The following is a 27,990-nucleotide window of genomic DNA, read 5'->3' as shown; positions in this document are numbered from 1 at the left end:
CTAATCCCTCCTACTATCTCCTTATAAACGATTCGGTTCAAGACCACGGCTTCTTTCTTCGCTAAAAGCGGCAAAGCCCTTTCAGATGAAATGTCTAAAAAACATTGCGTAATAACTTGGAGCATGCTGGCAAGAGCAGTCACTTGTTAGCGCGTGCGAATCCCCCTCAGCAAGTCAATATTGTAATAAGCAGAGCCGGTAACATCACTCCGTTATTCAGAGGAGCCAACAGCGTGCTTGTCCCTTAGGCTGTAGCATTCATTAAGAACAGCTTACTGGGCTGAAAGCTGGAAACAGATGATAACGGGATATGATTTTCATATTTAATACATCCCTTGGAAGAGTATGTGTGCTGCAGATTGATAGAAGAATCAACTGATACTTTACTGAAAGACTTTCTAGTTTGCCCTATAGCTACCGATGGAATCATTCAGCCAAGAAATTACCTTTTCCTCCTTTTTACCTGCTTTATGTATCTGCCAAGCAGGCAGCCTGACTGCCAGTTAATGTTATTGTGCAGTTAACTGTTTGGTATTTAAGACTCTTATCAGAAAAGAAACAGAGGCCACACTGTTTTTTTTTTTATAGCAAGTAGTGTAAGGTTTTATGTTTTTTTTTCTCTCCTTTGGTATATTAGCCAGAATAAATTTGAGTTTACGGGAAGTTGTTTATGTACTTTAACTTCTCGATTTTCCCCCCTGTACTGAATCGAAAAGTTTCGATTTTGAATGCGGGTGGCAAGTCCTCTCGAGGGATTTTGTTCTGTGGGTTATCTGGGAAACATTCGGAAGAGAAAGGAAAATCCTTTTAGTGGACCATTTTTTGTAGAGTTTGTAGGGTAATAGTGATTTGTGATCAAAGATTCCAGTTTTTTTTTAATTGGTCATAAGCGGGGTATTTTGGGTCTTCTGTATTGGGCACCATTTTTTCTATACCTGTCTTAACTTTGATTTCTTACTTCTGTAAGTATTTGTCTCAACATCATCGTTACAGGGACTGAATTTTTTCCCCATTTAAGGTTACATAAAGAGGCCTTATTACCATAGCAAATGCTTCTGGTTCCACGTATTTAGAATCACTTTATATACATAACCTCCGTTGCCCACTATTAAATCATTGTAGCCATTATGGAGTATTTTTTTCCGTTTAATTACATTTATCATACCCAGACACATTTTTGTAGAGGAGACAATTGTTCAGCAATCCTTAAGATGGATCCCAGAGGAGTATAATAAATTTGCCCAAAATGTTTAAATTTGTATAATAAACTGGGTGTTGAGTTCTCCGTGAGGTTGGCAAAATGAGGTGAATAAAAAATGCACTACCTTGTATGACATTCCTTTATATATATATATATATATAATATAGTTTTATGATACTCAAGTGTTGTTGGTGGTGAAAGAGCCGAGCAAGTGTGTGATAATATGTGCCGTGGATCAAGATGAGATGATTCTTGTTTTGGGCTTTACAAAACTGACCCTAGTCAGCAGTTACGAACATCTCTAATTTTTAAGATGCATAATTAAGATTTTTTTTTTGCTGATTAACATACCTGGGAACTACCCGGAGCCTTCCCTTGCGGGACGCGGCCAGGACTGCACACTGACGTCGGGGGCGGTCCCGTGGCGTCAGTGGGAGTTCCCCTGTCGTTGGGGACGTTCCCGATGACGGTAGCTGGAAACACCCCCATTTGAAAGGAAAATGGGTGGGGAGCTGTCAGGACCCGACCCGCAGCCACTCACCCGAGTACCCGCGGGTCGGTCCCCTGCCGCGTCCACGCTGATCTGGCCGGCGTGCGCGCTCGATGACGTCATCGCCCGGGAACATTTAAAATTCCATCTTCGCTACTGCTCGTTGCTTGATGTATTTTCGTCTGCTGTTTCGTGAGTTTCTATATCCTGATTATTTTCCTGGCTTGTTTAACGGATTCTGCTACCTTTCTGGAGACCCTGACCACGGCTTGTTTAACGGACTTTGCTACTTTTCTGGTGCCCTTGACTTCGGCTTGTTTCCTGAATTTCGGGCACGATTGCCTAAACTGTGCTTTCTGATAATCAGCTGTTATTAAGCCAAGTCTACCTGTTCCTGCATACCGGACTCCCTTATACCCGTCCTCACAGGAGCGGGGCGTGTCAAGACCCCGCTCCCATGACCCGGAGGATTCGGTCTTGACCCGAAGAAGCGGTGCTTCACCCGGCAATCTCCGGGTCAAACCCGGAGAGTTCCCAGGTACGCTGATATACCGCAGGCTCATATATGGCGCAATATTGCATTTGTTATGTTTAGTGAACATACATGAGCCCTTGTTTCACATGTTCAATTGCATGTTATAAGACACCGCTAGTTAGATCTAAAACAGGATATCTACATGCAACCCTGCTTGTAGGGGGACTGCAGGATTTATTGTTATGCCGCTACCTCAAAATTGCCCATCTATGGATTGGAGGCATACTGGGATGCTTGGCAGAAAGCACATGCACTGCTCAAATTAATCTGCAGATGCATATAGCAAGTGCCACTAGGTCATTAAAATAAAAGTAATGCATAATCTATACATTAACGGGATCTTTGGCTAGTGGCATAAATAGAGAAAAATAAAAGATCAGTAAAACGATACACTTTTTACATGATATATATCTTTAAAATTTGTTATCTGTTAATTTTAAAATTCACTCACTATTTTAATTGAGTTTGAGCCACATAAAGTTTAACCTTATCGTCAGATGAAATTCATGCTGTTACTGCATCTTATCTTCTAGATTTCCTTTAAATGCTTACATTTGAAAGCATAGCACTTTTTAATATAGTTGTAACATAATTTGCATTGGCAAGATTTTTTCAGTGTGTTCATGCGGTCTCCTGGTGTGAAATCTACAGAAGTCAGAAGAAAGCAGATGTTTGACAGCTACAGATAATGAAGCAGTTTGGATCACTCTTCCAAATATAGCTCCAACATTTCATTATACTTGGGTAGACCCTGATATAAATGCTGCAAATAATTTACCGACACCAAGCTATCTTCACTGTTGCTACATCAGAGGAAGAATGTTGATATAATGGCAATAATGAATCTGTCAAGATATATTTTATTGCATGCTAAGCTTATATAGCCTAGAATTACATACACTATATGGACAAAAGTATTGGGACACCTAAACTCTAAATACATAGAGATTGATATGAAGTTATTTCCCCCTTTGCGGCTATAACAGCCTCCACAAGATTTTGGAGTGTTTCTGTGGGAATTGTTCCCCATTCATCCAATAGAGCGTTTGTGAGCTCAAGCACTGACGTTAGATGAGAAGGTCTGGCTCGTAATCTCCAGTTCCAGTTCATGCCAAAAGTTGTTTGATGGGGTTGAGGTCAGGGCCTTGTGGGGCCAGTCAAGTTCTTCCACACCAAAGTCATCCAACCAAGTCTTTATGGATCTTGGTTTGTGCATTGGGTGCAGTCATACTGGAATAGAAAAGGTCTTTCCCCAAACTGTTCCTACAAAGCTGGAAACATAGCAAAATGTCTTGGTAAGCTGAAGGGAACATGCCAATATATTTTGGATGTGGTCTCTAGAATAGCTTGATATATATATCAATAGCACACTGTACTATATTAAATATGTTCAGCATGGGCATTTGAATTATTGATCCCAAAATGTTGGTGTATCTAGTAAAAAATCTAAGAATTTGGTTAATGCTGAGCAGGGTTACAAGGCTTTTGTGAGCATAAGACAGACAGGACTAAAAACCCAATATGGTTTGAGGTTTTTACAGCATAAAACATAGGCAGACTGGAAGGGTTGAATGGTTTTCTGCCATCAAATTCTATATTTTTATGTTTCTGTACTTGGATATAGTGATTTATTGTAATGTATTGCACTGGTTCTGTATTAGCCATGCGTCCCATAGTCAAGATATATAAGTAGTGCTTTGGTTTTAAAGCAGTGAGAAAACAGGAACAAAAGTAAAATATATGTGGTGCTGGGAAATGATGCCACTATTGAACCATTAGAACATATGTGGGTTTAGAAGGGATCCATTCTCTAGCATCCTAAAAGCATCTTAACAAAAACCATTTTTTAAATATAATTTTACAGTCTTAAAGAGCGACAACCTCTATTTTCAGATGCTGCAAGTTTCACGACAAGCCGAAATTAACACAGGACGAGATATGTCAGAGAGAATGTATCATCCAGCAACAATCTTTATGGGCCGCCAAATGTCAGCCAACTCAAGCATTGAACATTGCCTTACACAGAAGAAATCTCCCCAGCCCACAAAGAGCTTTTCAATTTCTGACCCACATTCAGTAAGACAGGCGGCAATAAACAGCACTGTGACAGACAGCTGTGTAGTACCATCTAATAGTGATATTCAGTGCTTAAATAAGCCTGACAAAATAGATGGGAAGACATCCTTCCAGATTAGTCAAAAAATGCCGGTCACATCCATAGAATCTTCTCAGGATGGAAGAACACACCGTATAGAGATCGACAAGACTGAAAGTGGTAGTAAACATTCACTTGAAAGCAGGCAATCTGCACAATTTAGCTCACTGAGCCTGGAAAGATTAAGTCCAGGGAACAGAGCAGAGGATTTACAGAATGACAACCCACGCAACAAGGTGGAAGAATCATTGATGTATGAAAGCCTGGTTCCTAATGAAGAAAGATTTACACACACGAGTCCCTCTGGATATTCACCTGATGCCTGTGATTACATAAATAAACAACCATCAGATAAACATAGTGCCTGTAAAAATCTGGCCGGTAAGTTTTTGTCCTTTTTTTTTTTTTTTTTTCCCCTTTATTTACTTTTTGGCATCCTTTAGAGAACTTTGGGATCTTTTTACCTACAGACTTGTTATATAGATAGTAGTCAGCAAGCTCACGTTCAAAGTTCTACAAAAAATGAAAAATCCCAAAGATGTTATTGACTGCGTTAAAATACACAGTCCCTGTTTTTTTAATGAAAGCAAGGAGATGTTAAGGTGGGGGTGCGGTGGTCTTGAAGAAAGCTGTGCTTTTTGATTACATGTTTTTTTAGGCGAAGCTGAACTATGGTAATGCTTTGAGGGTGGAGGTAGGCATGTAAGGGTGTGCTGCCATAATAGAGGCAGGCATAGCCACTGGCAAGCATGGCGCTCCCATGTTCTGAAGAAGGCACTTTAACCAGAGACTCGGAGTCAAACCCAGAGAGTTCGGAGGTATGAGTTTCAGGGTATGTTACCAACTGGCAGAGAAAAAAGTATGGCTGCCTGTCTAAACTACATAAATTGACTCTTCGAAGCAACTCTGTAACTGCTATGATTGAATCCTGTGGTTGGATTAGAGCTTCAGACTTACAACAACTGGAGAGCTGTCCAGGCTCCGACTGGCCATCTGGCACACTAGGCTATCTCCCCATAGTCAGCTGCAGTGTGTGTGGCCTCTCATATCCTGCCATCGCCTGCACTTATGTCATTGGCGGCCACTGTACTTAAAGTGCCAGGGCAATCTTGTCCCTATCATGACCAGTCTGTCTATGGATCTTTCTGTTGGAGACCCATTCTGTGAAATCAAATATAAACCAAATATTCAATGTTGGATTTCTTTTGTTTTGCAGTTGATAAAGTGCAAGATTATCACTCCATCCAAAATCAAGAAGACCATGAATTTGGTGACCATGGAGACAGCAGCAGTGACCTTACAGTGTCTTTTAGTGATTCTGACATTAGCGATGCTGAGCCCCATGGTTTGAAGGAAAGAAAGCCTCAGCCTACTAGAACAACAAACCCTAAGCAGGAGGAAGGTGTAATAACAGCCAGTAAAGGAACCCTAGATTTAAATTCTAAATCTGCAACAGGTCAGAATTTGAGTGAAGATTCTTCTACCGTCTCTACAATCAGTCGGTAAGCTTTTAAACAAATTGCCCCATCACATTAATTTCTTTCGGTTTAAATATTCATGTTCATTTATATACTTGAGATTATGCTGTTTTAAGTACACCAAGTAAGTAGCAGTCAATACTATTGATTGCACAGGAAACATGTGATGCTAATATCTCTACTTCCTGTTTCACAATAACTACCAACATCCTCAACTTTCTGCATGTAACAAACATGAATAGCTATATTTGCTACCACAATAATCAAATACTGTGCTATTTAATGAGGATCCAACACTTTCCCCAAATCTTACATTTTATAGTTCCGTACACTAAATAAATCTATATAACAGTCTTTACAAGTTTAAATTAGCATAATATTTGTATTAGAAAACCACATGAGGCGCATGCCTGGTAACTTTCCAGAGATGACTGCCCAGAGCCCACTAATTCTGGTGGTATGGTTATGATTAGTGGACAGGGCGACCCTCAGTTAGAATTTAAAGTGTCAGGAAATAGGAGAAAAACCAGGATGATAAAATTCTGCCTCCCTGAAATTCATTACACCCCCATACACCACTCTGCTACCCTGAAATTCATTATACCCCCATACACCACTATAACTCACCCATACACCACTTTGCCTCCTCCCCCTCCCATACACCACTCTGCCTCCTCCCCCTCCCATACACCACTCTGCCTCCTCCCCCTCCCATACACCACTCTGCCTCCTCCCCCTCCCATACACCACTCTGCCTCCTCCCCCCTCCCATACACCACTCTGCCTCCTCCCCCTCCCATACTCCACTCTGCCTCCTTCCCCTCCTATACTCCACTCTGCCTCCTCCCCCCTCCCATACACCACTCTGCCTCCTCCCCCCTCCCATACGCCACTCTGCCTCCTCCCACCTCCCATACACCACTCTGGCTCCTCCCCCTCCCATACTCCACTCTGCCTCCTGTCAGCAACGGAGGTTCACAAGACACCAAGGAGCCGGGTAGAGAGGCAGAGTGGCGTATGGGAGGGGGAGGAGCCAGAGTGGTGTATGGGAGGTGGGAGGAGGCAGAGTGGCGTATGGGAGGGGGGAGGAGGCAGAGTGGCGTATGGGAGGGGGGAGGAGGCAGAGTGGTGTATGGGAGGGGGAGGAGCCAGAGTGGTGTATGGGACTCCTCCCCCCTCCCATACACCTCTCTCCTGACTCCCTGGTGTTTTGTGAACCTCCGTTGCTGACAGGCACTTTCACTGCAACTTCATAGAAGCCTCAGTGTAAGTGAAGGACAGTAACGGAGGCTGTCTGTGCGATGCAGGGGGATCTGGATTCTAGTGTTATAATCCAATCTCTGTTTGAGGTCGGATTATATAAGGAGAGGAGTTTTTCAGAGCATTTGCGTTGACAACGATTTATCAATTGGTTGTTTCAGCCCTACTTGTCTGCCTGTTCTCAGGATCTGTATGTTTATTCACCTCCAGTGTATTATTTCTCCTCTTTTATTAAGTTTCTGATTGCGTCAGGCAGCCTTTGTAAGGGTGAGAGGGAGAGAACTTCAGCACAGCAAAATGATTAGATAATGCTAGTCGTGCCACTTTGAGACACACATCTTAGCATCCTTGAAGTAAACACTTAAACCGCATGATAAAATAGACATAATTCCACATAGTGTTTTATTTTACTTTTACAATTTTTCAATGTAGGTAAATTCTTCACGCCTGTAAAATGCCAAGTAGTAGAGTTACCATAGTAACCAATGTACAAATGGAAATCATAATGTTAGGTTTTTAGAAATATCCCAGAGGTTTTAAATACAGTATTATAAAGAAAGGGAAAAAAAAAGGGCGTAAGGCTATGCACCCTCTAATTTGACAGACCACTTGTTGGAGACGTAAACAATATGTATAGATCTACTGGAATATAGCTAACCTACTTCAGACAGCTGGCTCAGCATAAGAGCCCTGCGCGGGACGGCTGATTTTTTTGCCCGCTCCCGCAATGTGGGTGTTCCACTCCCGCCACATTTGTGGCCAATCCCGCCCGCTCCCGCCACATTTGTGGCCAATCACGCCCACCTCCTTACCTGAACTGCAGAGTTCCTGCGCAGTCCCGCAAGGCTGCCTTCTCGCTGCTCCCTCACAGTGTCTTTTCTCTTTCTCCGCCCAGGAACAAGGCGGAGTCACGGGAAGTGACGTCACATCACGTGACTCCGTTTTGTTCCTGGGCGGAGCAAGAGAGGAGACTCTGTAAGGGAGCAGCGAGAAGGCAGCCTTGCAGGACTGCGCAAGATTACCGGGACCCGCAGGTACAGTGCCTGACCGCCCGCAGCACCAGCAAGACCGCCCGCGCCCACAAGTTCCTTCCACCTCCCAAACCAGTCCTCTACTTGGTATACCAATTACCAAGTGCAACCTGTGTTATGTGTTTCAAGGCTCGGGGATTATTCATCAGAAATTTTTATTTTTCAATAACAATTTTTGGAAACTGTAACCGGTAAGGGGTACTTGCTACACAAATACTTAGTTTCTCTTAAGATAGTTCCATAGGAATGGGTATCCGTCCGTTCCCAAATGTAGTAGTTGTCTACACTACAGAAACCAATGTAACTGTGCTTACAGTTTAAGATAACCAACATACAGTATTGTGTACAGATTTATACAGGTGTGAAAATGCTGTAAAGTATGAATATTTTCAAAAATTTTAATAGGTTGAATTTTGTTAATAAATAAACTAAGTGAACAGGAGAAAAATCTAAGTCAAATCACTATTTGGTGTGACCACCCTTTGCCTTCAAAACAGCATTAGTTTTTCTAGGTACACTTACACAAAGTCAGGGATTTTTGTAGGCATATAGGTGAGTGTATGATTAGCACCTATTTGGTATATCTGTTTAATCATCATCAATTTAATATATAGCTTGAAACACAATTATTAACTAAAACAGAAAGAGCAGTGTAGGAGGAGTAGAACTGGGAGAGGAACAGCCGATCTTCTCGTTCCTGAGGTTAAGGTCCAGTACTCGCTCTATATACTCAGGTTGTATTCAGCAAATGTCAAACTCTATGGGTAAATGGTTACTGGGTTTATTCACTTACAGAACATCGAGTATATTACAAAGGGTAACCCATGGCAAGTTTCTTCTGCGGGAAAAGCCTTATAATGCAAAGTCATTGTAATGAGGTCATCGGTATTCTGCGTTATAAGGCTTATAGTGTGAAGTCAAAGTGAAGAGGTAATCAGTATCCTGCTTCATCATGAGCAAACAACCTAAGAAAACTGGGTTATTTTCTAGTAGTAACGCTACATGATCCAAAAAAAATTTTATGCTTAGTTGCACTACGTACAATTATTGGACGTTCAATAGATGATTCTGATGAGTAACACAATAGCAAGTTTGGGAGTTTACCCTCCAGTTCAGATCATAACTTGGATGTGTAGTACATGTTAAGATTTATGATTAAACACATGAGGTTCACGTATCCTGCCAACTGCCATTAATATCGATATAGTTGAAGAATGGACTTCTGATTTTTTTCCAGAGAAATGTTTTCTCATAAACACTGGTCTCCTGTCGATGGCTACCCAGCTTTACACCCACTGTGGTCTCATTTACTTATCATCCATGAGTTCCTTCCGTCATCCCCTTGCTGCATCTGCTCACCAAACCATTGCACCGTTTTTCTGGTCCATTTAGATAGGGTCCGGTTCACTCGCCATGGCAACAAAGTCTAATATGTTTAATAATCCGCACCTGTCTGCCAGTGTCTAGTGAACTAGCTGAGTGTGGATCGCGTATGCAGGGAGCAAAGGGGCCTGAATGAATATAGTCATATTAACATAAAAATCACAATGCTTATCTAAGATCTTTAATGCTTGTGAAGAGATTTGATGACAAGGGCCAGTAGACATATTAATGTTCATTTAAAAAAAAAAAAAAAAAAAAGAAAGGGATTCTATCATCCCTTAAAAGATCAGAAATAATTGTAGTGTTAGGAATATGTCAGGTCTGACATTATTATTTTTATTATTTTATAATAAAAGTACTAGGAAATAATGTAAAATGAAGAATAACGATTTCAAGGCGCCTAAGCTGTTTTTTTTATTTATTTTTTCCTGTGTGTGTCTTCGGTAGGGTTGACGACGGCCTTGCACAGATGTATTGTGCACTACAAAATGTAACAGATATAATTCAGGCTGTGGGCTTAATCAGACTGTTACCAGGAAGCAACCTGTTCAAGAGAAGAGGTTCTTGTTTGGTGACCTTTGATCCCAATCCTGCTGCAGATTGTCATAAATTTAGTTTCTTTTTTTTTTCCCTGCTAGTGTCCTTTCCTTCCCCTGCGTTTTTTTTTTATTATTATCCTCTTTAAGTGGCACCCTGAAAGACCACCCAGTTATAGCCACAATGGTAAATGAGCTATCCAAAAAATAAAGCTTTTTAGTGAAACTAGTTAAGACACCAATGAAAAGCTCAGCCTAGCTGTTATATGGGTTATATATTCTTCAGGGTAGCTTTGTGCATTGAGAGACGTATAAATAGAAACGGGAAACAACCGTCGTTTGCAAACACTGAATTATCGTATTATTCTGTGATGGATGGAGCTGTCCTTTCAAAGGTATGGTGTTTGAGTACACAGGAGAGAAAAATAACATTTACCACTTATAACAATTTCTTACAGATTAAAAAAAAAAGTCTTCAAAGTCAAGCAGAATTTTGTATGACTGGTGAGATATCTGATTCTTGTCCTGCTTACGTTAAACCCCTACACAAAGCAGGCGGTCTGGAAGTGAAGCCTGAATGCCTATTTACAACGCTGTAAAAAGGATTAACAGATTCCTATTGTCATGATGTTTAAATCTTAATTTGCATTATTAAACAACTGAAGCCTTCACCAAATCCTTATTTGTCCACCAAGTAGATGTGTGTCCCCGCAGGTGGTCCATACATTGGATCTCTTAGGAAAGCGAGAACTAGCAAGCTCTGTACTAGTCTTATCAATTGTTTCTGGGTGTCAAGGCCTTTGCTGATGTGTTGATTTGTACCTCAGCAAATTATTATAGTTTTCACCTCTATGTCTGGATGTTTTAGGACCTTAAGATGCTAATTAATATAAAAACACATTAAGATTGCACAAATATAAGTCAATACATTTATTTTTTAATTATTATTATTTTTACAGTTCAGCTAAACTGACTGTAGAATAAATAGATGTACATTTCTATAAAGGGTATCAAACGGTAATGTACCATGAGTCAGAACTAAAAATTGCAGGAAAAAAAACAATAACAGATGGTAATATATAAAAAAAAACAAAAAAAACCCCCATCCCTTTAGCCAGAAGATTTTGCTTTGAGGAATGCTTTGGGGCTTAAAGCATACATGCCGCCAACTTGCGTGAATAATATCCTAAAATTTGAATAACTACAAACTCTCATTCTGTGCACTAAGCACTCTTAATACCGTTCAGACTCATAAGCAAATGCATATCCACTTATCACCTAATTAAATATGACTAGTGTTATATTGACCAAATTAAATATAAAATTAACATGTTAAGCAATGCACATGCTAGTAGGTTTGGAGGACTAAACTATAGAAACTCCAGAATGCAAAACCCCCTCATATGTTTATCTTTATAAGCATAATCCTAACCAGGGTTCAATTCTGTCAGGGTCAGTATGTTTAATAATAATAGTATGAATATAATATTGCACACAAGTATGTTGAGCAAGTAAATCCTAGCATTTGTTTCTGTAAATGTGTAATCTCACAAATACAACACAAACTTTTAAGAAACGTTCTCAGTTTATATGGAAATTAACTGCCCCCTCCCCAAAAAATAAATATAAATGATGCTAAATTTCACTTGATTAAAGAATTATTTCCAGGAATGGGTTGGGCATTCAGAAGTACTTTAGAAAGATGTTTCTAATGCTGCATTTGGTTACATAAGTGTTACACCTGGTAGAATAAGTGAAAATAGTACCTTGAAATGTATATTACTGCTGCTTAGTGTGTGTGAGAATCCTTAAGAAATAGCTTTGTTGATATTTGTAAGTTTGTAATAAAAAATACAATTACAACTGACTGGAGTCCAATTGTATGTAAACCAACAGCTTAGAAATAAGCTGTAAATGACAATTTAGTACTCCAGCCCCAAAGAATGCAAATTAACCACTAGTTAACGACCGATGACATGCCTGGCATGTCATGGCATTAAATAATCTTAGAAAGTGGTTAAAGGTTAAACGGAGTTGCTGTAATGCCTCAATGTGGAGGCATTCAGCAAACGGAAATCTGCAGCAGGGTCTGCTATATACAATCATTTGTTTGCCTTCTAAGCTTCAATGGTGTTGCTGAAATATCTCAATAGCAATTCTGAAAAACCACCTCAAGACACACTGTGACCACTCTCAAGCGCCATTGCAAGAGATTTTTTTGCAAGATGGCGGTGCCCATAAAAAAAAGAGTCTCTCCAAAAATATAAAAAAAGTTGCTAAACTGCTAAAACTAGCACTGTATCTACCCAAAAATCTTGGCATGGAAAGACTCAAAATACTAGCATTTGAAATAACCATAGGGTGTCTATTTAAAAAAAAAAATATGGTTTAATGGAATTAAATTGAGTGGCCGGGTTTAAAGATGTCCCAAATAGGACATGGGAGCCGATGTAAAAAATTACTACCACAAACATTGACAAAGGCTGGTGGTAGAATTAGAGTGTGGAAAGGGTTAGAATACCACCATTTGAAATACCCTGGGAGGTCTAGTTTTCAAAAATACATTGTCAGATGAGGTAAATTTAATTGTCTGGGTTCAAAGATGTCCCAAATAGGGTGTGAAGGCAGGATGACCAGATGGTACAATTCTAAATTGAAAAATGCACACCTCCAAAATGTGGCTTTTTAGCCCCCAAACAATCAGGTAAACCTATGCAAAGGTGATATGACTGTACTGAGGAGATGAACGGATGTTGTTTTGAAGTGACATATACCAGGTGCTTTTAAGCAGACTTGTGCATTCGGATTCATACAAATCTTAATTTGCTAATTTTGTTCATTTATATGAATGTCTAAAAATCAGGTGAAACCAAAAGAAACTCTCTTACATACACCCTCTCTAACACACACTTTAACACTCTCCTGCACACTCTAAAATGCTCTCTCTCAATGTCTCCCTACCATCTCTACTCACCACTTCTCTGTCACTGTCTCCACTTCTTCTCTTGCCTCTTCTTGTTCTTCTTTCATCTGTCTTCTTTCTTCATCCGCTTCTACCTGGTATCAAGGTTCCTAAAAGGGTGGAGCCTCTGCGTACACCCTTTCCCCCAATTTGGGTGTACACTATGTATTGAGCAAACACAGTATATTTAGCATGTTATTGTTTCTTTTTTGGCAAGTAACATGTGATTTTCTATTCTTAGAAATAACTTGTCTGACAGAGGATTCTTTCACTTGCTTCAATCTATAGAAGTGATGATTGTTCAAATGGAGCCTCATCATGTACATGTATATAACAATACCGTCATAAATCAGGCCAAACTGGATCATCTCATAAGGTAAATACTTTTTTATTATATATATTTATCAGAAATGAAATATTGTCTTTAATTCCCCCAAACAATAGTTATAAGTATGTAGAAAAAAATGAATAAAACTTGTGTGTACTGAAAGGGTTGCGCTCAAAAAAGTAATAATCTTAATAAGGTTTTACTATTGCAGCAGTTGCATTGTTTTTATTTAACAAATCAAGTATGCAAGCATGGGATGGGGCAGGAATGGAGTGTCTTTAGGTACTGGGCCCCAAAATTCTGATAGTGGTCCTGCTGAGTGTGGTCCTACAGTAAATTCAGAAAGAGTCAAGCTAATTATATGTAACTTCAAGAATTTTTTTAACCCCTTGATGACAATTGCCGGTCCGGGCACGTCACGGAAAAACATGTCGTTAACGACAAATGACGTGCCAGGACCGTCATTTGTTAAAACGGGTAACCCAAACGGCGTTGCTGTAATGCCTCGACCTCGAGGGATTCAGCAACGCCATGATCGGAATCAGGGGCCATGTCGGGCCCCTCCCCAGGGCGTCAACATCCGCCATACAATGTATGGTGGCGGACGCCCGTTTTAAAAGCGTTTAGGAGGTGATCAACGATCACCTCCTAAACTTAAATGGTGTCGCTGGAATGCCTCGATCAGGAGGCATCCAGCGACACCAAACACTTACCTCTTGATGGACTGTGACCGTGTGATTAGAAAAAAATAAATTAAAAATAAAATAAAATTAATAATCATTAGAAAAAAAATAGTAAAAAACCAGTAAAATGTAAAAATAATTTCCCTCTGATGTCACTATCAGGGGAACCTTCAAGTTGAAAAAAAATCTTAAAAATGTTTTAAAAAAGGCAAAAAAAAATTAAAATATATATATATAAAAAATATATTTTTGTGAGCAAGTCCTAAGATTAGCACATTAGCTTAAAACAATTCTCGCATGGAAAGAGTTAAAATACTGGCATATTAAATGCCCATTGGGTGTCTACTTTTAAAAAATGTATGATTTGATGGGGTAAATTGAATTGGCCGGATTCAACAATGTCCCAATTAACACGGGGGGAAGGATGGCCACACATCTAATTTCCAATTAGAAAAATGCACACGTACCAAAAGGGGGGCCTTTTAGTTCCCCCCAAAAATGACAAACCCATGCATGTGGGGTATCACTGTACTCAGGAGATGTTGCTGAACACATATTGGGGTGTCGTGTGACAGCGGCATATACCAGGAGCTGTAAATTCATACATAAAGTAGGTGTGTGTGGGAAAAATACACACACAAAAATACTACTGCAAACTTTGAAAAAATGCTGGTGGTAAAATGTGTGCATGCAAAGAGTTAAAATACCAGCATTTAAAATACCCTGGGGTGTCTAGTTTTCAAAAATATATGGTTTTGTTGGCACACTGAAATGGCCCGGCTCAAAGATGTACCAAATAGGGCATGGGCAGTGGATCCCCAAATGCCAAAGTTCAACATTGAAAATGCGCATGCCCCAAATGTGGCCCTTTTGCCCCCAAACAGCCAGGCAAAATCATTCATGTGGGGTATCACTGCGCTCAGGAGATGTTGCTGAACACATATTGGGCTGTTTTGTGATAGTGACATATACGAGAACTTTTTAATTCATACCTGAAGTAAAATGTGTGTGACAAAACAAATGCAAAAACATGACTACCACAAAGTTTGACAAAGACTGGTGGTAGATATGGTGCATGGAAAGAGTTAAAATACTAGCATTTGAAATATCCTGGGGTGTCTAGTTTTCAAAAATATATGGCTTTATTGGGCACACTGAAATGGCCCGGCTCAAAGATGTACCAAATAGGGCATGGGCAGTGGATCCCCAAATGCCAAAGTTCAACATTGAAAATGCGCATGCCCCAAATGTGGCCCTTTTCCCCCCAAACACCCAGGCAAAATCATTCATGTGAGGTATCGCTGTACTCAGGAGATGTTGCTAAACACATATTGGGGTGTTTTATGATAGTGACATATACCAGAACCTGTTTATTCATACCTAAAGTAAAATGTGTGTGAAAAAACAAATGCAAAAAAAATGACTACCATAAAGTTTGACAAAGGCTGATGGTAGAATTAGTGCTTGGAAAGGGTTAAAATACTAGCACTTGGAATACCCTGGGCTGTCTAGTTTTCAAAAATATATGACTTGATGGGGTAAATTGCATTGGCCGGCTTCAAAGATACCCGAAATGGCACATGGGGGGAAGAATTACCAGATTTGGAAAAAAAGGCTTTGAAATAGCAAAACGCTACCTGTACTTTTTGCCCCATAATGTGTAGAAAAAAGCAAAAAAACATAAAAACATTGGGTATTTCTAAACTTCGGACAAATACTTCAATCTATTTAGCAGGTTTTTTCATTACCTTTTATAGATGAGTAAAAGATTTTTCAACTAAAAGTTAGAAACAGTCATTTTTTTCACAATATCTAATGTGTGTGGGTTCAGTAAACGGGAAAGAAGAAAATTACAACTAAACACGAGCAGCGCAGAAATGTTAAAACGGCCATTGTCACGAAGGGTACAAAAAGTAAAATCAGCCTTTGTCACGAAGGGGTTAAACCAGGTTATTAAAAGTCACAAGGAGCTTTTTATTTAAATAGACTGTTCCTTAAAAGCTGAAGAAATTTTATGGTAGGATTTTTTAGAGCAATTCTGTCTTCATTGTTAATGCGTGTGTCATAACACCCCACATCTTTCTTTGTAGAAAAACAGTTATTTCATTTCAGTGCGTTAAATTGAAGTGTTAATCGCAATTCTGATAGAAAATGCATCAATTTGATTAATTTTTTTGGACATTATTTCATCTCCATATACAAAATCAGCATCCAGCACACACTTAATCAAAGCTACAGGTACTTTTTAGAAAGTGTCAAAAACGAAATAACACATACATGCATTTCGTTATTATGAATAAGGCAATTCCCACCTACTGGTACAGATGACTTAATGTCCATGCAAACTACCCCAAAATATGAGCCACGTGCACCATAGTTCTCAAAATACAAATTTGCGTTGATATTGTTGATGTGACATCTCTAACTCAAGCAAGGGCTTTCCACACCCAGGTCAACGTGATTTTTTGTGATAATGACAAGAGCTCGTAAATGTGTGTTTATAGCACATCAAGACTCCAGTATATTTGGTAATTTGAATGTTAGCCTCTATTTATTTGAAGAACGACTTTGATCATACCGTACATCACCTTTCCTTCCATAATACTGATTTCACTCTATTTTTTTATAACGCACAATGAATTTATAAACCATTGTTTGTAGTCCCTGCATTGATTTTTCAATAAATTTTTGATAGATTCTACTTTTCTTTGTGTAATAGGAGCTCTTTTCTAACTGCCTCTGTTCATAACATTGTAGTACCCGTGCTTATGTTTTAGCCTTTGTAATCAGCTGAAGACTCTGAATGTAGAAGACCTTGAGGCTTGTTCAGCACTCGTCCTCTATCAGCTCCAGAAGCTGTTGAAGAGCACACTGACTACATGCACCTCATCTAAGAAAAATCCTAAAGACTGCAAAAGCGATACAGGTGAAAAGAGGTATGACAGTCCCGAAGCTGAAGGACATGTCTTAATTACCAATGTTCCGTTTTAACTATAATATACATATCAGGTTGGTGTATGGTCATATACAAGTACGTTATTGTGGGACTTTGTCTATGAAATGCAATGATGTATTTTATATTTTTAGGGAGTACAGAAAAAAACCTATAAGTAATAATAAAAGTTAAGAAAAAAATCAATTCATAAATGAAAATCACATTTCTAAAAAAATATGCGGTGTAAGCATTAACGTTAAACCAGAAATTTGATAATGTCAGTGTTTGCCAGCTATACAGCTCTGTTAGATAATGTCACCATTAATGTTAACAATTTCCGAAGGTAACGCACCAAGACAGCATCTAGTTAATCCCAGTGCTGTGAGTACAAAGCCTGGCTATTAATATTTAAATTAGGTTTATGCATAAGAACATATTCATGGCGTTAGTCAGAAATGTGACACTTTTGCTAAACCCGGATATTTTACGTTACCATATACTTGCAAATATATGGATATATGCTGTAATTTGAATGAATTGATCGCTACGTCTAACCTCGTATTCTATATTGTATATACACCAAACATTACAATAAGTCATTTGAGTATGATTTGCAACCACAGAAACCATCTGCAGCATCTGAGTTTGGTTTTTTTTGCTGAAATTAAGATGTGCACCATAAATGGGAATCACGTTAAAGGCAAATGTGATACAACATCTGCGTAGCTTTCGTATGTTCTCACACTTGAAAACAAAAAGAGAAAAATAGGTCTGAGAAAAGTTGGCAAAAGTGTTACAGAAAGTGAATGTGTAATATCAGATGAAGAGGAACTTCCACCTTGATGTCACTAGAAATAACTTTTTAGTACTTTTACTACTGCTAAAACATTTAGAAATACATCACTTAAAACAATTAGTGACAAACACAGTTCTTAAGGATGGGCAAAATATACCACTAATGCATTTATCACCAAAGAAAACTCATCATATTCTGGGCTCCAGAACTAAGCATTAAGGCATCTTAATGTGTATCTGAATGTAATCATTTGCAGTGCACCATTCAATAGTCCAGTACTAGGCGACCATGTTTATTGCCAATACAATCTCCATTTTAAGAAGACACTGGCAACATCTGGCAATCCAAATGCTCTGGACTGCAAATTCCCCCACACCTTATATATATATATATATATATATATATATATATATATATATATATATATATATATATATATATATATATATATATATATATATATATATATATATACTTCGTTCACAGCACTATACAGTTAGTGATTAATAAATATATCCATAACATGCAAGAATGGACCATTAAAATAAGTGCCGAAAGCCTCGCTGTTAGGAGCTTGCAAGCCATTGCCAAAGGACAGTGATTTAGAAAATTGTGGAAATATAGACCGAGCACAGAGGGATTATTATAAAACTAGGAAAACGTGACATCGGGGAAATCCCATTGTGCAGCAATGCAGAGTGTAATGGTGCTATATAAATCAATAAAAAATCATTAAGGTCAAATTAACACGTAAAGGTTTCAGATCAAAGTAAAATGGTTAAAAGGGTTGCAGTTATGATAGCCCTTAACTGGCATCATCCCTAAACCCAGAAGGGATCTCCAAACTCCTTTTGTCTGGAATTCGATAATAATTCGATATAATAAGATCTTCTATCAATATAGAAACCCCAAGAAATCTTGCAGGGGGTAAGGATGTTACTGGTTCAGTATGGGGATTGTTTATTCTTACCTACCCCTTCCCATGGCTTATACAGTAATGTTTCCCCCCCATAAACATTTTAAGAAAAAAAAAATAGTATTAACAAAAATATGACTTCCTAAGGTTTCCTTCATTGTGGCCATACCTAGTAAGAGCGCAGTCAAAACCGTCGATTTTACCTTCTAAATGTAATTTGTGATGCCGGGTGATGGTAAATTAGTAAGTTCCACTGATTTTTGTTAATGCACCATCACAGTAAGGAAAAGCATTCTTATATTGTGTTTATTCTTACGTCTTACAGGGCTTTCTCTAAATCATTAGAAGAACGTGTGCTTGATCACATTTCTTTGTTGAAAGAACAAAGAATTTTCAATGAAAGAGATCTTCCTAAATGCTTATCAACAATATTGATGTGGAACAATAAACCTCACCAGGTAATTTCAATTATGGCTATATTTCAAACTTGAATGAACACAAAATGTGTTTAGTAACGAGTGTGTGTGTGTGTACGGCGCTGTTCAATTTTTGCCACATTTAAATGCTTCAGATCATCCCTCTAATTTTAATATGAAACAAAGACAATGTGGATAAACACAAAATGCAGCTTTAAATGATAATTTCATTTATTAGAGAATTGATGAAAAACTATATCACTCTTTAGAAAAAGTAATTGCCCCTAAACCCAATAACTGATTGTGCCACTCGCGGCAATAACACATTTTGTGTTGGCCCACTCTTCTTGGCAGAATTGTATTTAATGCAGCCACAACGGAGGGTTTTGGGGCATTGACTGCCCTTTTAAGGTTATGACACAACATCTCAATCAGATTCAAGCCAAGACTTTGATCTCCAAAACCTTCATTGCGCCATTCAGAGGTAGACGTGCTTGTGTGCTTCGGATCATTGTCCTGCTGCATAACCCAACTGCGCATAAGCTTTAGGTTACAAACTGATGACCGGACATTCTCCTTTTGGATTTTCTGGTAGAGAGCGGATTTCTTGGTTCCATCAATTAAGACAAGTTGCCCAGTTATATATGTGTATCTGTGTGCGTATATGTATATTGGCGATATCATAACTGCCTTGCCCCGATTACAGTTTGCCTACATTTGCTAAAAAAAAAAGGAGGGGTTTTCGGTAAGAATTTCTCATTATTCTGTTGCAGCTTTGTATGTTTGTGAAAAATATATAGACCAATAAAGTATGGTGCAGAGGAATGGAACCGCAACATCCGACTTGCTGAATAGTGATGGACAAAGCATAAACGGTTTAATAATAAATAAATAAATAAATAAACGCTTTGTATGGGTCAAAACTCTTATTTTAATCTTAAGAGTCCCAATACTAAGCAACACTGCCTGCAAATGAAATACTGTTACATCAATGAAATGCAGAGTCGGTTATGAAGCTTATTTATTTAATTTTTTTAACATATTTTTATAATTACATGTTGCAGATGTGTTTTCACCCATATGCAGAGATCAAATCATTCCATGGTTTCACTTTCATTTGTACTTCCCCGATTTACATTGTCCTCTTAATAGCTTATTAGAGTGTTCTTCACTTTGTAATAGAGTAGCCTTGGAGCCTTTTCCTCAGTACGAGAGTGGCCTTGGAATATGGCCTTTGGAGCAGAGCAAATGAACCTTGTATCTGAGCCTTTGTGAGCTATGGAGTCGCTGTGGAATTTGTCTACAAGATGTGAGCATGTATGATCCCTGCCATTCTAGTGAATTCTTGTGTTGCAAGCTTTGTGTAGTGTAAAGCATTTAGCTTAATTACGCTTGGGATAAAATCCTTATCTAACCTTGAATCAAACACAAGTGCTTTGTGTAAAGTGGGTATATATTACCACCATGGAAATACTGATTTTTTTCTTTTCTTTTACATACACTTCTTCCCTTTTTTTTTTTTTTATTTGGGCTTACCAGTCCATTTTTTGTGATCTTTGAATTTCAAAATATTTAGCAATTATGGCTTTTTACTGTTGCTTAGCTTTGGCAATACAATCAAGGATGTTTAACCAAAATATTGACTTGTGAACTGAAATGATCAAACATTGAACGCCAGCTCAGACAGGCAGCTTTTTAATATAAATGAACATTTAAGAACGTTTCATTTTAGGCGAAGTGTGCGCATACTTTGTTTGCTGTCACTGTCAATATACAGTATATACAAGTAGAACTGTATGTATATTTATACTGTATATGTGCACATAGGCATGGAACTTGCCAAATTTTACAAACATTTGGATCCAACGTGGAAAATATAGGATATTTTGGACGCATGGTTGGAAACGGGCATAGTTTGTAGGTAATATGGGGCATAGTTCAGACTAACGTAAATCCTCATCTGTTGATGTTCATCTATAAAAAGCCCAACAGCCTATTGAAGTGGTTTCCAATTTTGCTTCAAAGTGGGAAGAGTCCATTCGACTCCAAAACAGAAATCAAATTCCTCCTTGAATTACCTTTCTACTGGCCAGTTCCATTTTTTTGAAGATTTCTTTTTTTGAAGATCTGTTAACTGTAAAAAAAACAACAAAAAATATAAAAAACTTCATGGATTTTCTTTGAGCATTCTACAAAGCAGATTTTAAGGTTTTGAGGTCCAACATCTTGCTACAAAAATAATGGAACTCTTTCCTCCAGGGACGTTATATTTTATATAGTAATATTCTAGTTAAAAGATAAAGGTCACAGACTCAAAAGTGTTCTAATTATCTCAATGTCCATTAAAATATGTAAAACAGAGTCGTAAAAAAAACAAACTAGTCGTTAATTAACTAAGCCAGCACCTCATACTACTGTATTCTGGAGACTTGGGTGATATAAATTGTAAGAAGGACTTAATTCTAGGAACATTGTTAAACACGATGGTTTAATTGTGAAGCCCGAAAATATTTTGTGGCCTTTTATACATAATAAATAACTCCAAAATGTACCAAAATTGTGTATTGTCAACCAAAAAATTATAGCATCTTCTAAAATCATTTTTATGATGACTTTTACTCGACGGTAGCTTCTGTATTCCTTGATTGTTGCAGGCCATGGCAGGTTTTTTAGAAGATGGAAAGGATGTGTCTTCTTCTCAGAGTTGTGTATCATTGGGTACCACGCCTCCGAAGACTCGTCAAGCTGACCATGATCTTCATGGTCCCCTTCGCTACAAAAATGAGAACTCAAGACAGCAAGGTGAGTTTCATAGAAACAAGTCAACACAAAATGATTTGGTCTTCCTTTAACTGGTGCAATCCGAGTAACATTTCTAAAACACTCTGAGTGTTGTATCACAAATGCTGTTTTTTTATTTAAATTCTAAAAAAAAATGTTTTCAAACTTTTTAAATAAAATCCCATATGAAAAAGCACCCCATAAGGTTATAACGACACTACTTTAAAATAGGAAAAGTACTACAAAAAAAAATTGTCACAGGTACCTTAAGGTTTAATTAAAAGGTTTAATTAAAAGACCATTGATGATTTAGCCCAAGGTGATTAAACTTGCCATATACAACATTTGCCCAAAATGTACCATTAGCTCTTTTGCTGCATGCTATTATTACATATATTGAATTATGTAGCACCATCATATTCCACATAATATTTCTGAATAGGCTTGCTTTTTCATATCGATATATTGAAGAGAGCTTTGGCCTTACATATTAGGTAACTGGAAATGAATGAATTTAACGCGCTGAATGAGATTGTGCCATTTTTACATTGCTGGACACACAAAAGGGTTTGTGAAAATCCATGGATGTGCGTGGTGTAAATAATAGCACGCTATGTGCTTTCAGTAAACTAAATGTTGGATGAAATAAATGTAATTAACTAGGTGTGGGCATTAGATGTACAATGAGAAGTACTGATTCATTTTCACAAAAATACAGAGCATTTTTTATTCTGTAATTTTAGCCAATTTGAAAAGCTGCATACATATTTTTTTGCAGTGGTTTAAAATAGTATCAATAATAATCACCACATGATATATTTTAATTATGTCAAGTCTGTGGATAGGAAAAGCAATTATGTTAGCCATATACGCCAAGAATCCATTTTAATAATCAAAGTTTAGTCTGGGATAATGACTGGGTAATACACACTCGCTGGGTTATCTTCCTCAGCATCCATCTCATCAAAATCTAAAGAGCTAGGTAATTAGGATGAAAAACTCTTTATATGATTAAACCGGGCACATTGATTTAGGTCTGTGGAGTGCGAGCTACTTTCGTTCACAGTGGAGAAGGCAACTTTGATTCCGGCTAATTACGTTTGTTGGGTTTTTGTAGATGCCATGCTATTTAGAGAGAGACTGATGGTATGTATGTACATTTTTTTTTATTATTATTTTTATCTAGTTAGAGCATAAATAATTTAAGAAGCCTGTTTGGGTCAATCATTTCTACAGCAGTCGAAACAGACCTACAAGAAACATATTTGATAAAGAAAAAAAGTTCACAGCACGCTTTTTTCTTTTGAGAATCAGAAAGTAGAAGGCTAGATCAATAAACTTAAGATGACAACAGTATATGGAGAAAAAAAAAAATATTCAAAGCAAGGGGCTCGACAGAAGTAAGCCAGGCCTGGTCATCAGAACTTTGAAACATTTCATTATTTTATGTTTCGATGTACAGATGTCGCAGGCTCCTGTGAAGATTATAGAAAACGTTATAGTAAAAATTGTGTTCCAGGTAAAAGCAATTCTTGCATTAAAAGCTTTATGGTAACACCCACATTGCATAACGGGGGAAATAAAAGTATAACATGGCAGCATGGATTTTCATAAACTTATTTACTGCATTGAGAGCATGAATCCTAAGTTGAAAAAAATGATATCGACTGATATAATTGGTATTATTTTTAAATATCTGTATTTACAATCAACACTGAGCGAATTAGCACACGGTGGAGACACATGCAAATAACATAATATACTAAAAACATTTCCTATTTTGTATCTGTCGGTATATTAATTTTTTAATATTTTTTATTGTTACTATTCCTCATTTGTAAAGCACCGACATTTTGACTGTTTAAGACATGCCTATTAAAAAGCCACATAATGTTATAATGTTCCTTCAATGTTTCAGTTCTTGATTGAGGATAAGCAGCTATTTTCCTTCAGCTCTATGCCTAGGAGGTCATATCACAGTCCATAAAGTTAGATAATTCACACATATTGGTCTTTATGGGAAGACTAGATGGGCTGAATGGTCCTTATCTGTTGTCAAATACTATGTTTCTGTGTTGATTCAGCGACACACCTGAAACCATGAAATTTAAAGAAAAGGCAGATCTCATGCTAAAACCCCACTAATTTGTAAGATAGTTGGTTACTTGCTTCTGATCATTTAACATTGCAGCAAATAAGGTTAACAATGATCAGCTTTCACCTCTATATACACTTTATATATGGATCCCTTGAGAGCAAATGTCTGCTGCACCACAGCTTTTAGACAGAGCTCGGGTGCAGTAGTTCGATCACCTCTCATGAACAGCTGTTTGGTCCTTTATGAGACTTGTCAGCATGAGGTTTGTGATGCGGGCTTAATACTTAAGGCTTGGAGGAGCACAAGAAATGTACACAACAAAAGTTATGGTAAGGTAAAGGTGATGGAAATCCCACTCAAGGGATCCATTTATGTATGTGGATATAGAGGCGAAAGGTGATCATTGTTGACCTACCCAGAATCCCTTGTGGTTGTGGCAGCACCACAAGAGATCTGAGGAAAATAAATAGCCTTCTGATTTGTCTGGTGTTTGTAGATTAGTGTTTAATGCTTCTACTTTCCCCTTCATTTTAAGTGGAAGGGTTTTCCATTGTGCTGGGGTTGGCAGAGCTGGCTTTGGACAGGGCTTCCACATTTTGGAAAGTTCTCCATGTATAATATGGCTCAGCAACTGTTGGAAAGCTAGAGCTTGGTAAAATATTGTCATAGGGTGCCAGATAATTGTGAATGTGTTATCTGAATATTTGCTACACATTAATTCTTTTTTTCATAGGTTTCATACACTTTTGGAACATTTTCTGTTTAGGTTCCTTTTTATCTGTTTAAAGTTTACAAACAAAAAAAAAATCACATAAATGTACGTTTAAGATTTTCACAGGTTTTTATTATATTTTAAAAAGTAAATCGAGAACATAGGAATATTTGTTAAAACACTAGCCCGCTGATGTCAATAAAAGGGAGCAGAAGGGAGAACAAATTCTCTAATATCTCTTGAACCTATGTAGCCTTGAAAGAAGAATAAAATAGATAAATGATCCAAAAATTCAATATGTTTTCTGTGTGCAGGAAACAATGAGCAATTTCTAATGGTACAGAGTTATACGTGCAGACTGAGCAGTAAAGCTGCTTTTGCAGCTGTCACTTTTGCTGACAAGTACAGGACCGCTTCTTGAGATATCTGTATTGGTGGCGGTGAATGGTAAGGTCCTCATCAGTGGTCGCTGGTCAACAGTCCAAGAAATGGTGGTCAGAATTAAACATTTTTAAAACCTGATTCTGGGGAGGAACTCGCAGAGAAAAAGTCAAGCAGGGAAATAGTTTGGATTTTGGGAGAATGGAACTACAAAAATGACAAATGGTGTACTAAAGAGTATCAGAGGGTTAAAATGACTAAACAAGTTATTAAAATAATGCAGAAAACTAGAGTATGGTCTTGGGCAGTGGGTGACAACTTCTAGTAATTATTGAGAACCTTATCGATCATCATGCCATTTATTATATAGGTTTAAACAAACAGTATATATAGATAGATATGTGTGTGTCTATATGTATATAATTATTTCAAAATGTTATACATACATAGTTACATAGTACATAAGGTCCCTAAGTCCATCAAGTTCAACCCTTCTACCTAACCTTCCTACTCTTGATCCAAAAGAAGGCAAAAAACCCTAATTAAGCGATTGCATTCTCTATACATACAATTTCTAACGTGATAGCGATTTGTTGAAAGAGACTGTGTTTCAGTGCTACAGCTCCACACTTACGTATTTGAAGTCAAAGCAAAGCTCAGCATGGAGCGTCAGTCAGCCGCAGGAAACCCACGTTGTCAATTAGGTCTTTGAAAACTGATCCTTTCCAAAATCTCTTGAGAATTAAGTTTTTTTAATTAACATTTAGTAATTTTATATCTTTTTTTTTTTTTTTTTGAGCCAACTAGATTTTCATTTAAAATATCTTATATGTGATGGGACATTACAATTGCTTGGTCTATTTTATAATTTTTATTTATTTTACACAACCATCAATCATTTGTATTAAGCTAATGTGCATTTAAATATGAGATAATGAAATACCTTTAGAGGAATATTACACATGGTGTTAGCTTTACACGTATCATCATTTGTTAGTCTTCCTTTTTTTTTTGCACTTATTACTGTTTTTATTTTCTTACAAAACACAAATGTTTTAAATCGACCTACATATATTGGCCTGTAAGCTAAAGCCATGGAAGTGGAAGACAATGCACATAATCTACTTTTTAGAATTTTTCACTCAAAAGGAAAATGTTCAGAATACTCAATTTTAGAAATGGTAGTTTGATGTGGTGTAGTATTGTAGCAGATAATGACAATTAGTGTTAATATAAAGGGCCAATAAACTTTAAAACTTTAAAAATAACTTTGGCTTCTTCAAAAAACATTTTGAGACAACAGATTGTACTTAACTTTTATTCTCAGACTTACCAGCATCTTGACTAGAACAACAACTTGTATGAGGTCGCACTAAAGGGAGTCCTCACTAAGTACCGAGTTTGATGTACTTTGTATGGTAGCTAAAAGGATATTGGGTGGTTTTTGGGCCAATTTGTGGATAATTCAATACTGTATATATGCCGCTTGTCTGGAATTCCCAAGATCTGTTTCAGTTTTGTTGATTTTTTTACCTGAGTTACATTCCAGGTAGATGTCTGTACAGTTAACGGATTTTAAGAGATTTTTTGGCTGAGCACGTTGGTGCCCTGGGGGGGGGGTAGAAATATTAAATAAAATCCACATAAATAATAGAGAATAGTACTCAATATATATTTAAGAGGATATATATATATATTTCTGTGTGGCTTTATTTAGGTGTGCTATCTCACAATTCATGGTAGATAAGGTTGTAGGCAAAAGATCTCCTAAACACACTTGAGGCAAGTGATAGAAACGTCTAACGTTACTGTAGGTCTTTTGGAGTAAGAGGTGGACAAATGCAAAATTGTTTCATTCATACTTGCAGAGAATCTGCCACTTGGTGTCACTGTATTCAAGGTAGCCACGGTATTGTAGACAACTCCGTTTTTAAACATCTAAACATTCTGTCCTTTGTATTTTAAGTTTAATGATAGTATAGAAGCACTTAATTTGCTTAGTTAAAAAAATAATATGGAGCATGGACTTGGCAAGTTAATTTGAATTTGCCCAATTTGAATTTAATTTCTGCGTTTAACCTTTCTATTTCAAATGAATGTACAAATAAAGGACTGTCATTAATCCCAGTTGATTACTCTGGGTTGGTATATCTCATCATTTTATCTCAAATTCTTCCCTTGTATTCTATGGGTGGATTCATATATACCTACTTGTAACAGATGTGCCTCCAGCATTAAATCCAACCTGATGTGTTTACTTACAAATTGGACAGATGCTACCGCTCAAGACCTCCAGAACCTACAACAAGACCCTCAACACCAAGATGAGGAAGATGACGAAGAGGAAATTAGTGATGTCTCAGAGCTTGAAATCCCTGGTAGGTGAACTCAATAACACTGATAAGAGTCATCTATATTGTTTATATATAGAAAGGTGTTTTTAAGTAGCTTTAACTACAGTCATGAGCATTTATAACCTTTTTGATGTGAGTGTGCTGATTTAGAGATTGTGTGTGTGTGTGTGTGTATATGTATGTGTATATATATATATATATATATATATATATATATATATATATATATATATATATATATATATATATATATATAATTTTATAAACACTGACCATTTATTCTACATTACATTTATGGAAATGTTAAAAAAAATGTTAGGTTTTTGTGCAGTTTGTCAATGGTGTCAAGGGGAAGATAACGCATTGCAGGATGGCAGCATACAGCTATGGAATACTTGCAGAAATTATCCTCCTATAACAATGAACACAATAATATTTACTTTGTATATAACAGCTGATCCAGTATAGATTTAACTCTTTTTGTCACTGTGTATTGTGTACAAGAGGTACTCTACATTCTGCCTGTACATTATGTGTGGTGTGTGTGTGTGTGTGTATG

General features: G+C 37.5%; 1 protein-coding gene across 1 annotated transcript in view; it reads left to right on the top strand.

The window, feature by feature from the left end:
• Positions 1-27,990, top strand: part of LOC149303292 (centrosomal protein kizuna-like) — a 55,973-nt gene that overhangs the window by 5,774 nt on the left and 22,209 nt on the right. The window contains exons 4-12 of the mRNA XM_089481422.1: positions 4,120-4,762; positions 5,598-5,883; positions 13,273-13,407; positions 16,820-16,978; positions 19,015-19,147; positions 21,760-21,907; positions 23,349-23,405; positions 25,011-25,098; positions 27,298-27,455. Of these exons, the coding sequence (XP_089337548.1) occupies positions 4,120-4,762; positions 5,598-5,883; positions 13,273-13,407; positions 16,820-16,978; positions 19,015-19,147; positions 21,760-21,907; positions 23,349-23,405; positions 25,011-25,098; positions 27,298-27,455 (1,807 nt within the window). The remainder of the gene's footprint in view (positions 1-4,119; positions 4,763-5,597; positions 5,884-13,272; positions 13,408-16,819; positions 16,979-19,014; positions 19,148-21,759; positions 21,908-23,348; positions 23,406-25,010; positions 25,099-27,297; positions 27,456-27,990) is intronic.

This window comes from Sceloporus occidentalis, unplaced genomic scaffold, assembly GCF_023333645.1.
Source record: "Sceloporus occidentalis isolate IW3139 unplaced genomic scaffold, rSceOcc1.0.p SCAF_15, whole genome shotgun sequence".
In the NCBI taxonomy this organism is placed as follows: Eukaryota; Metazoa; Chordata; class Lepidosauria; order Squamata; family Phrynosomatidae; genus Sceloporus; species Sceloporus occidentalis.
This window is presented reverse-complemented; position numbering and strand designations above follow the sequence as displayed.